Source organism: Psammomys obesus, unplaced genomic scaffold (assembly GCF_907164565.1).
Source record: "Psammomys obesus unplaced genomic scaffold, mPsaObe1.curated_primary_1811, whole genome shotgun sequence".
NCBI classification, from domain to species: Eukaryota; Metazoa; Chordata; class Mammalia; order Rodentia; family Muridae; genus Psammomys; species Psammomys obesus.
Window position 1 is genome coordinate 921,292 of NW_026596152.1, and position 11,098 is coordinate 932,389.

The following is an 11,098-nucleotide window of genomic DNA, read 5'->3' on the forward strand; positions in this document are numbered from 1 at the left end:
TTTTTTTTTTTTTTTTTTTTTTTTTTTTATTTCTTTGGGTTTTGTTTGGTTTTTAAGACAGGGTTTCTCTGTGTAGCCTTGGATGTCCTGGACCAGGCTGGCCTCGAACTGATGGAGAGCCACCTGCCTCTACTCTCCGAGCGACAGGATCACAGGCACGCAACCCTGGGCCCTTGTTTTTAAGTGGGTGTTGGTGGTGCACACATACAGATGGCGTTCCAGGACAAACTTTGTCTTGAAAAAAAATTTTATTTTTAATCCTCTGTGTGTGTATATATATATACCTAAAGAGGCCGGAGGCATTGGATCCTCTGGAGCCAGAGTTACAGAATTATAAATTATAGGCAGTTGGGAGAGACTAACAGCCTTCTCTCCAGACCCTCTTTCCTCTTTTATGTTTAAAATAAAAACATTTAGCTGGGCACGATGGTGCACGCCCTTAATCCCAGCGCTGGGGGGGTGGTGGGGGTGGGTGGGGTGGTACAGAGGCAGGCTGACCTCTGTGAGTTCCAGGCCAGCCTGGTCTACAAAGCGAGTTTTAGGACAGCCGGGGCTACACAGAAAAACCCTGTCTCAGAAAATCAAAACTAAAAAAGCAATTGCCACCTAGATGACCTGAACTGGAACCCCCAGAACCTGCAGGAAGCTGTGAGGCGACTGACATCTATAGCCACAGGTGGGGCGGGAGGATCCCGGAATCTGGGGGCCAGCCTAGCAGGCCATCTGCATCAGCAAAGACCCAGTTTCAAATGGGGTGGAGGACAAGCCCACAACTGATGCTGTTTTCTGATCTCCCTCTGTGGTGCACAAATGTCCATACACATCATGTACAGATTAAAAAGAAAAATAGGGCTGGAGAGAGACTCAGTAGTGAAGAGTACTTGCTGCTCTTCCAGAGGACTGAGTTCAAGTTCCTAGCATCCATGTCAGGCAGCTCACTTGTGGCCCAGCTCAGCACTTTCATTCGCCCACCTGAAAACGCCAGCTCTCAGCTGTATAGTTTAAGGCAAACATGTACTACACAAAACCTTTCTTTAAAAAACAGAAACCCACACCTTTAATCTCAGTTCTTGCAGGCAGAGACAGGAGAAATTCTTTTGAGTTTGAAGCCAGCCTGGTCTAAGTTCCAGGACAGCCAAGGTTTCACAGTAAAAGGCCATGTCTCAAAGGGGGAGGGGCATTCTATTAGGGTTCCTCCCCTCCTCTCTTTTCCTTAGCAAATGGATTTTCATTATGTTAAACAAAACAAACAAACAAAAACAAAAAAAAAAAAAACAAACCAAAAAACTGGCAAGGGACATAGCACAGTGGGGACCCCTTCCTGGGTGTTTGCAGGCCCTAGATTCAACCCCTAGTGCCATCAAGTAAGTATAGTTCAAAGCTTGCTTTCTTTCTTTTTTTTTTTTTAGTGTCTGGAGAAGTGTGCTACTATTACTTAATTTTAGAATATTTTTTATAATCCCCCAAAAGATTCTTCCCAGCTTTTTTTCCCTCCTTTATAGTCATTAATAGCACATTCTCCAACTTCCCAAATTCCTTAGTATTAGACAACCAAGCACTAACCCATTTTGTTTCAGTGAATTGTGTCTGTGATCAAATTTAGGGCCTTATTAATTCCAGTCATAGGGGCTGGAGAGACGACGGCTCAATGGTTAAGAGCACTGTCTGCTCTTGCAGAGGTCCTGGGGTTCAGTTCCCAGCACCCACATGGCAGCTCACAACTGTCTGTAATGCTCATTCTAAGGGATCTCACATTAATGCACATAAAGATAAACAAACAAATTCTAGTCACTACCCCTGAAATAACAGAACCCCTAGTCCCAAGCTTTACACCATTTGGCTTTCCCAGTTGTGCCATGTATCTAGTAGTTCATTTCTTTTTCCACACTAGGTTGGAATTTTAGAGTTTTACTATGTAGCCCTGGCTGGCAATCTCCCTGTCTTAGCCAGGAGATGGGCTTACACGCATGTATTAGCACACCCAGACAATGACCTTCGGCTTCTGGTTTTCCTTCCTCTGCTGGGCTTACGGATGGGTGGCACTGCGCCTTGCTTGGAATTGGAATACGCGGCCCTGCTTGAACTAGTGAGCCGCTTATCTCAGCTTTCTCAGTGCTGGATTTCGGGTGAACAGTCCACTGTGGTACACAAATGTAATACATGGAACTAGTGTTTGCAGCTGACATGCATTCCCAGTTGCAAGCACCCCAGTGAGCTGGAAGTTGACATCATTTAATGCCTTATTCAGTGGTAAGGAAATTAAAGTACAGTAATTTGAAGTGATTTCTCAAAATTACAAGAACCAGTTTAAGAGTCTGGACTCCAGGCCAGGTGGCGGTGGCGCACACCTTTAACTCCAGCTCAGGAGGCAGAGACAGGTGGGACTGTGAGTTTGAGGCTAGCCCGGTGTGTATAGAACTAGTCCAGGATAGCCACGGCTACAACAGAGAAACCTGACCCGAAAAAAAAAGAAGTAGAAGAACAAGAACGGCCTGGATTCCTCAAACAGGTTTGTTTTGTTGGGACGGGAATTTACCTTGAAAGAGCAGGCCGGCCTTGAACTGAGATCCACCCGGCTCTCCTGGGGCCAGGGCGTGGGCCACAACGCGCCCAGCATTTTCAGCATTCTTCTAAGGAGTAAAAATTCTGATTTTTAGTGATTTAGCGTGTCAAAGCAATTTAACACGGCACTGTTTTAGTTTCCAGTTCTCCCGCTTCAGCCTCCCACGTTTAGGGTTCACTAGAACCATAAACTTACATGGCCAACTTCACGTGTTGGCCAGACTTAGGTCTCCTGCCGCAGGCTCCCCGCGGGCACCAGTCGGGCAGGAGTGAGGGCCACTCCTAACGGGGCCTGACTTCCGAGGAACAAGGTCCACTCGAGAAAGCACGCGGGCACGCTATGTGAGTCTCTTTATTTGGGATTCAGAACGGAAGAGCTTGCGCGCTAGCTACGGGAACCCTCGGAACCAGGGCTTGAGCGAGACGGGGGCCGGTATGGGGCAGCTGCGGCTTCCCGTGGTTTCCGCGGCGCACAGGCTGCGGAGGCCCAGGGCAGCCGAGGCGGCGGCTGGGCGAGCGCGCCCTCGAGGGAGGAGGCTCTCGTCGGAAAGCAGGCTCTCGAGCGCGTGCGGCGCCGGGGCAGAAGGGCAAGTCCTCCGAACGCGCTGCCGCAGCCCGGCCGCGCCGGCGAGCAGGGCGCGGGCCCGGCGCATGCGCCCCAGGCGCCGCCGGCGGCACTCTGGCGTGGTCTCCGCGGCACAGCGTACGGCCGACGTCTGAGCTGGAAGGGGCGGTCGGGGTTCCCAGCACGCATGCGCGGAGACCCAGGCGTTTCCTCCGGAGGGTGTGGAGCGCAGGGCTCTGTACTGCGCAGCCGCGGGGGCCGTCCGGTGGCGCAGGCTGTCGATCAAGGGGAGGGAAGCGGAGGTGGAAGGGCCGAAAGAGGCCGGTGCGCCTGCGCAGTGTCCCCCGGCTGGAGGCGCTCGGGGCGGGAGAGGGGCGGGGTCACGCGTGCGCGTCATCGGAGGGGTAGGTGGGAGAGAGGGTGGAGCTCGGGGAGGGTCCGTGCGCCTGCGCAGTGCGGGGGTGGACGGTGTAGGAGCCGCCCAGCGCGCCTGCGCGGCTGTCATAGGGCCGCTTGGTTGGTCAGTGGGGAGTCGGCGCCTGCGTACTAAGACCCGTGTGCAGCAGCGGCGGCGGCGGCGCTAGAGGCGGCGGCGGCGGCGGCGGCGGCAGCAGCGGCGGGTTCGGAAGCGGCGGTTGGGCTCGCGGCGAGCGGACAGGGCCGAGTCAGTGCGTTCGCGCGAGGTGAGGGCGGGCAGGGCGCGCCTGCGCGCAGCGTCGGTTTGGAGCAGGAACGAGGGACGGAACTGCGAGGGGGTCGGGGAGGGGGGCCGAAGGGAGCGGCGGCTGCCGCCGCACGGGCTCCGTCGGGGAGCGGCGCGAGGTGCGGAGAGGCGGGCGCCGGGCCCGGCGGGCGCGAGGGGTGACGGTTGGGGCCGGCCGGGTGACGTTGGAGCGACGCAGGGCGGGGGACGGCGAGCCGCGAGGCCGCCACGCGGGAGAGGCCGCCAGGCGGCCGCGCCGGGGCGAGGGGCCGGGGCCCGGATCGGCCGGGGCGAGGGCTCCTGGGCCGTTGAGGACCGGCGCTGGGCGGCCACGTGAGGTGGGGGAGGGGGCTGTGCGTGAGAGGGCATGTGGAGGGGGTTGGTGGCCGGCGGGGGGAGGGGAGACGGCGTGGCCCCGGCCGGGCTCGGCTTTGGGGCAGGGGCGGCCGCGGCACCGGAAGTGTTCCGGTTGGAGGCGGCCCCCGGGGGCCGAGGCCATGCGGCCGGACCCGGACCGGGGCCGCATGGCAGCACGGGGACCCCTCCCCCCTGGCCCGGGCCACCACCGGAAGCCCCGGGCGACCACATGGTGGGCGCGAGCCGGCAACCCCCAGCGCAGGGAGGTCTGGTCTTTTTGGGGTTTGTACGGAGCCTTGGGTTTTGGTGTGCGGGCGAGACCCTAGCCCGGGGTCTCGGTCACCCCGCAGGGCCCGTTGTAGGCATATGTTAGTGGTGCTCCCCAGCCTCATGGGCCTCTGGAGCTCATACCCAAGCCCTCCTGTGAAGTGAGACGTCAGCAGATGTAAGTGCGACTGCTTTGCTGGAGAAACCGAGGGCGATTGGGGGAGAGCCCAACTCTTGGCCCGTGCCGACAGCGCCCCAAAGTACTGAGCTAGTTCCCCCCGCTGTGGTCCTCGCTCTTCACCCTCCCGCTGCCTTCCCTGATGTTTGGTTGGGGAGTTGCTGTGTGAGCCCTTAACCGTACCAGCCTGGGAGGACTTCTGTTGCTGCCACCAGCCTTTTCCTTTCGTTTTATTGTCATTCACCACCCCTCGCTCCCCCACTTTCTACTGACTGCACAGGCTAGGCCTGAAAAGCCGACAGAACTGGTGCATCCTGGGAAAAGTGGGAGGGCCATCGACAAAAGGCCGAGTTCCCTTAGGGAACCGAGATCGAGGTGTTTGGCAGTGGGGTCATTTAGGAAACTACTTTCTCCCCATTGACGGCATCAGCGAGTGCGTGCTGGAGGCGGGAATCCCCGAAAGAGGCCTTGTGGTTTCCTGTACCAATGGCTGGCTTGTGTGTGGATGGGTGGGGGGAGCCTTGTCCTCGTCTCCACCCCTTCATTAGCCCCGCCCTTCAGCTGGCTCCTAGCTGCTCACCTAATTATAGTCCTGGCAGTGTGCGGGGACGAGGGGGTGGTTGGTTTCAGTGGCAAGTAACACCTGAGTCCTCCTCCTCCCGGGAAGTAGCCCTTTCCTCATCTCCCAACTCCCAGGAGGCTTCCTTTCCCAAGCCACAACTTGAGATTTCCCTGTGGGGGTCACGGGGGATCCAGCGTTTTGCCCCTCTAAAGCACCAGCTCTTACAGTGTGTTTGACTCCAGTTTCAGAGCAGGAAAACCGCCTTTAGGTGGGTAATGGGGTAGAGGGGGAAATGGAGCGAGGTTTAGAGGAGCGGGATAGATTAGCCGTCCTGGTAACCTCCATCCTTACTGACCCTAGTTCTCTTCTTGGCTTTAGTTGGAATCGAAGCCTCTTAAAATGGCAGATGATTTGGACTTCGAGACAGGAGATGCAGGGGCCTCAGCCACCTTCCCAATGCAGTGCTCAGCATTACGTAAGAATGGCTTTGTGGTGCTCAAAGGCCGGCCATGTAAGATCGTCGAGATGTCTACTTCGAAGACTGGCAAGCATGGCCATGCCAAGGTTAGAATCGCCTTCCCTGCATCTCCCACATCCATAGGGCTCTGGGCAGTGAACTGTTGGTTTCAGCCCCTCTTACCATTCTAGTTTTTCATTCAGCACCCAGCTTTTATTCCAATTCAGAACTAAACCGTTCCCAGTCTGTTCCGTGGGGCACCTGTCATTCTGTCCTAACTTTTTTTCCTCGTGTGCTAGTCTCTGGAGTTTTATCCACAATCCGTTACGCTTTGGATTCCACTTCTTGATCTTGACCTTCGTTTCCCTCTCTTTTCTTTTTCTTTCCTCCTTTGGGCCCATTTCCTAGAGTTCTGCAGTCAAGACCCACAGGAAGGCAGCATGGGGTGGGAGGCTCCGGTCTGGATTCTCAAATCACTTAGCTTCTGCTCCCTCCAATTGTGGCTTTCCCTTTGGAATTGTGATGTATCTTCTGTCCTTAGCTGGTTCTGATTACTCAAGAGTTCTCTGTACCTTGGCTTACTAAGTCTAGGTTCTCTCTTCGTCTAGACTTTGTCCCTGTCTTCCTCAGTTCAGCCTGACTCAGTGGTTTTTGGTGGTTTGTTCCCTAATGATTTTCTATCTTGTTGACTTGGCATTCATAACCAGGCTGTCCTTAGTGCTTGATCCCCTTGTTTTCCTTGCACACTAACTGCATAGTTCATTCCAGTCTTTCCTTGGGTCGTTTTCTTCAGGTCTTTTACATTTGTTTGCTTCATTTCTCTCCTCAGCCTCTTTTACTTATTTCATTATATCAATTTCCAAGGAACTTATACCCAGCCTGACCCACCCAAGGGGGGAAAAAAAAAAATACAGTGAAACCGGGTCTCGTGTATTCCAGGGTGGCCTCAAACTTGAAGTTCCTCCTGCCTCTTCCTTTCTAGTGCTGGCTTTCCAGGCATGTGCTGTTGCTATTGGTTTGTATGGCACTAGGCATCAGGGCCAGTGCCCTGTACATGCTGGGCAAGCCCTACATCATGTGTCCAGTCCTTGTCAGGGCGCTGGGGTAACTTCCATGTAAATGAGTTCCTGAGACTTGACAGCTCAGACACTGGCCTTGGGACTTCAGTGTATCTTTCTCACTTGGTTCGTTTCTAATTCCTTAATCTTGGGCTGTAATGTGTGCCTTCTCAGTAGCCATGCGTAGCCTTTACCCTCCTGCCTGATTGACTTGCTGGGTTTCTCTTTGATGTATGTGCACAGGTCCATCTGGTTGGTATCGACATTTTTACTGGGAAGAAATACGAAGATATCTGCCCGTCCACTCATAACATGGATGTCCCCAACATCAAAAGGAATGACTTCCAGGTATGTTTTTGGGATGAAGGTGGTTTAGTGGTTTGTGAAGGCTGGGCTGGATGAGTGTGTTGACCTGCAGCTCGTGGGGAAAGGGCACTGGTGGAGAGGATATTCAGTGAAATTGCTGTCCACTAGTTGGTCCATCATTCTCTCTATACTTAACCTACCTGTACCTGCTTTTAACTTCTTTCTCCCAGCTGATTGGCATCCAGGATGGCTACCTATCCCTGCTCCAGGACAGTGGGGAGGTCCGAGAGGACCTTCGTCTGCCCGAGGGAGACCTTGGCAAGGAGATTGAGCAGAAGTATGACTGTGGAGAAGAGATCCTGGTATGCTGCCCTTCCTTCCTTACTCTGCTCTGTTCCTTAAGCTTCAAAACTCCCCAGTCGAGGCATCTCTGGACTGTTCTTTGCTTTTCCAGATCACGGTGCTGTCTGCCATGACAGAGGAGGCAGCTGTTGCAATCAAGGCCATGGCAAAATAATGGCTCCTAGGTGAGTGTGGCGGCATTTCCTGCTCTTCACTCACTCTCACTTTCACCGGCCTCTCTCTGCCCCTGGTCTGCTCCTTTCATCCTGGTACTGTCCTGTCCTAAACATAATTTTTTATTTTTCTTTTTTTTTTTTTTTTTTTTTTTTCAGGGTGGCGTGGTGGCAGCAGTGATCCTAGAGCCTACAGAGGCCCTCCCCCAGCCAGGTTCTACTCTGGCTGGGCCCTTGGCTGGACTCCTATACAATTTATTTGACGTTTTATTTTGGTTTTCCTCACCCCTTCAAACTGTCGGGGAGACCCTGCCCCTCACTTAGCTCCCTTGGCCAGGAATGAGGGAGCCATGGCCTTGATGAAGCTACCCACCTCTTCCCCTGCAGCCCTGCGTGGGGAAAGGGAGTGGGTGCTGCGTGTGGTTTCGGCTCCCTCCCATTACTTTTTAATTCACTTTGGAATCAGAAAGCTGTGGATTCTGGCAAATGGTCTTGTGCCCTTTATTTCTTTATCCCTGGTCTGGCCCCCTGGTCTCCATAGTCCGTCACCCCCAAGCACCACTTGTACAGACTGGGGACCAGCCCCCTTCCCTGCCTGTGTCTCTTCCCAAACCCCTTTAGGGGTGGTGAGCAGAGGTGGGGTGAAGGGGCACGCTCCCTCCTCAGGCATCTGGGAGGGCCTTGCCCCCATGGGCTTTACCCTTCCCTTCAGGCTCTCTCCCTGACACATTTGTTAAAAATCAAACCTGAATAAAACTACAAGTTTAATATGAAGCCTCAACTCAGTTGTTTATTTGCTGGTGGAAAGAAGCTTTAAGGATAGAGACGAGGCTGCTGTTGGCAGCCAGGCCAGTCTGTGGGTTAGGCAGCTAGTGGGAAGCAAACACAGCAGTCGGGCAGTGGTAGTGGGCATATTTTATTGGTTTGGGGTGCACAGGAAGAACCCCCCACCCTGAAGGATGGAGGGTACGTTGGAGTTAGCTGGAGGTTACTTGTGGTAGAATCGTGGATTCTGGCTGTGTTGAATGAAAGGAAGTCGAGGGCCAGGCTGGCTGGTAGTGGCAAAGCCTGACTGGTGAGGATAGAAGTTTTTATCAGCTGGTGTAGGTATCTCACTGAAGTCAGCACACGGAGAAAGGGCACCTGCAGCCTTACCTTTGCTGCTGCTTGCATCTGCACAGGGATCTGGGGGGAGGCCAGGAGCCCCGGGGCTGCGTGCAGAGCTTGGGGGTGCATGGGCCGCAGAGAAGACTGTGGAGGACAGAGCTGTGTCAGGCATGCTGGCGCTCCCCGTGTCCTAGCCCCGGGACTTCCCGGGACTCCATACTCACTGAGTCAGAGAAGCTAGTCTGCTGATTGGCGTGCTCCATCTGCTTTTGCAAAGACAGGGCACCCCCAGGCTGGAGGAACCCTACGGGGAGAAGAGGTGTGTGAGGGGAGCCGCAGAAAGGACGACCCAGGGAGTGAGGGCTCCTGTGCAGGGGTGGTCACCTGTCTGCGTGGGCTGGAAGTGCCCGTGCACTGCATAAGGCTGCGGCTGCGGCTGCGGCTGCGGCAGGTACTGCACTGCAGGGAAGGCCGGGGGTGCTGAGGAAGGGGAGACGAGGCCATCAGCTCCTAGTGCTCTGGCTACCGTGGCCTCTCTGGTCTGAGGAGAAGCAGCACTCACCCCTGAGCTGCTGGCTAGGACTGTAGGCCGGTTGTGTAGGCCCATAGTGAGGTGGGGGCTGGGCAGTCCCATAAGCACCCCCTGGACTGCCTTGGAACTGTCCATGTTCTGGGGTCCCTGCAAAAGCAGCTGCTGATCCCACGTAGTGCCGGGTCTAAGGGAAGATGAGAACTCATTGCTTACACTACACTTGGAAAAACTTCTATGCTCTGCGTAGTTCCTACACACCACGTGCTTGGTATGTTTGCATGTTAATAATTGGGATGCCAGGAAGAGAAGAGGGAGCAACTGCGGCTACATATCCAGGCCTATCTGTCAAGCTGGGCTTGGTGACAGATTCCCAGGAATCCCAACACACAGGAGATGTGGAGGTAGGATCAGATTTCAAGGCCATTCTTGGCTAGTGACTTAAGAAGCCAGCCCAAGCTTATTATAAGAGACTGTCTTTGGGGAAGGGGGGGTCCTCAAAGACTTTCACCGTAAGCACTTGGGGTCCAAACATCTGCTTGGCTCTGTCAGCTGCCATGAGAGTGCCTGGGCGGTTGTGTCCTCCGGGACTCCCTAGAAAGGGAGAGGGGCTTCATGATTCTGAAGTAGGAGGCTGCAGCCTCCAGGGGTTGCCCCTAGGGTCGCCCCTTCTGTCAGGTGGTCCTGCAGTCCTCACCCTGCATGCTGAGGAGGTGAGTCCCTGTGTGAACCGTCAGGCTCTGCTGATAGGCAGCTGACGTCAGAGTGGTGAGGTCACTGGGGGGAAAGGAAGACAGGCCACTTAGGTGCCCCTGAGAGGACACCTGTCACCTGTCCCACACAGCTTGGCTTGCAGCTATCTGACCACACCTCTGTTCCTTTCGCCTCCGTTTTTCTTCCTCATGCAAAACTTTCTTGAGCTGCAAGAAAAGCTGGTGCTTCTCCTCCTGCAGTGCTGACAGCTTCTCCTGCAGCTTCAGAATCTGGAAGAGGATGCTCAGATAAAGGCAGGGGAGAGAGAAGGCAGAACTGGAGGGACAAGAGGCCACTTACTTGTTCCTTGGTCTCTTCTAGTGACATTCTCTCTTCCATCTCCTTTTTCTTTCTTCTCTCCTGCTCTTCTTTCATTTTCTGTTCCATCATCTTGTCCACCTCTTCCTCCTCTGAAGAATCAGAACGGGGAAGTGGCAAGGCAGTGAAAATAAGCTGTGATAGACTGAAGAGCAGCAAAAACCAGTCATTCCATCACAGCCACAGGGAGGACGAGGTTCGTTAGGTGCTCTCCAAGGTCCTTCCCAGCCCAGGGTTCTGGAACTTAGCTGGGCCTCTTCACTCACACCCCGAATGCGCCGCTGCCTCCCTCTTAGCCTCGCCTGCAGCAGGCGCACGGCTGGGCCCGTGGATGGGCAAGTCCGTGGGTAGCAGAGCCACCCTGGGCCGAGTGTGTGTCCTCCCGCTCTGGCCCAGGCTCACCCTGCCGCTTGCGCTCCCGCTCCATCATGATGTGCCGGTGCAGAGCCCTGGCCATGGCGTTGGAAAGCTTGGGGCGCTCCAGGAGTGCGGGCATGATGCTGTTGATGACGCTTGGGCAGTGGGCGCCCGGCTCTGTCACTGACTGCCAGATCTCAGGCGGGGCCTGCAGGGAAGCGGGAGCTCAGAGGGACGGCGAGGAGGAAGCCCGTGAGCCGCGAGCTCCCGCCGCGGTCACGTGTCCCAGGCGCCAGCGTCCCTCCCGGGTCGCAGCCTCAGTGCCAGCGCGCGTGCGGGGGTCCTAGGCTCCGCGCCCCCGCCCCTCCCTCGTAGGCCTGGCGCCAACCCCCCTACCCGCCTTCTCGGCGCTTTCTCCGTGGCCTCCGGCGCGCCTTGGCCTTACGTCACATCCGGCGGCCTGGAGAAATCCTTCCGGAGTCGTGACGGCGACCGGTTCAGCGG

The 11,098-nt window shown here is 55.5% G+C and overlaps 2 protein-coding genes across 5 annotated transcripts; one reads left to right on the plus strand and one right to left on the minus strand.

The window, feature by feature from the left end:
* Positions 1-3,683: 3,683 nt before the first annotated feature.
* On the plus strand, positions 3,684-8,304 carry Eif5a (eukaryotic translation initiation factor 5A). 2 transcript variants are annotated; one of them, XM_055594351.1, is made up of 6 exons: positions 3,684-3,810; positions 5,573-5,758; positions 6,953-7,057; positions 7,246-7,377; positions 7,470-7,542; positions 7,690-8,304. In XM_055594351.1, the coding sequence occupies exons 2-5, from the start codon at positions 5,594-5,596 to the stop codon at positions 7,530-7,532; spliced, it is 465 nt and encodes a 154-aa protein (XP_055450326.1). In that variant the 5' UTR covers positions 3,684-3,810; positions 5,573-5,593; the 3' UTR covers positions 7,533-7,542; positions 7,690-8,304. The 2 variants fall into 2 exon arrangements, with proteins under 2 accessions (XP_055450326.1, XP_055450327.1); XM_055594352.1 differs by lacking the exon at positions 3,684-3,810 and adding an exon at positions 4,088-4,168.
* A 6-nt stretch (positions 8,305-8,310) lies between these two features.
* Positions 8,311-11,079, minus strand: Gps2 (G protein pathway suppressor 2). 3 transcript variants are annotated; one of them, XM_055594341.1, is made up of 11 exons: positions 10,991-11,079; positions 10,640-10,802; positions 10,220-10,329; positions 10,037-10,149; positions 9,864-9,943; positions 9,678-9,760; positions 9,200-9,353; positions 9,022-9,117; positions 8,862-8,941; positions 8,686-8,781; positions 8,311-8,598 (listed from the first exon to the last, which is right to left on the minus strand). In XM_055594341.1, the coding sequence occupies exons 2-11, from the start codon at positions 10,731-10,733 to the stop codon at positions 8,392-8,394; spliced, it is 1,113 nt and encodes a 370-aa protein (XP_055450316.1). In that variant the 5' UTR covers positions 10,734-10,802; positions 10,991-11,079; the 3' UTR covers positions 8,311-8,391. The 3 variants fall into 3 exon arrangements, with proteins under 3 accessions (XP_055450316.1, XP_055450320.1, XP_055450317.1); XM_055594345.1 differs by having other exon boundaries at positions 10,995-11,060; XM_055594342.1 differs by having other exon boundaries at positions 8,431-8,602.
* Between the last annotated feature and the right edge of the window lie 19 nt (positions 11,080-11,098).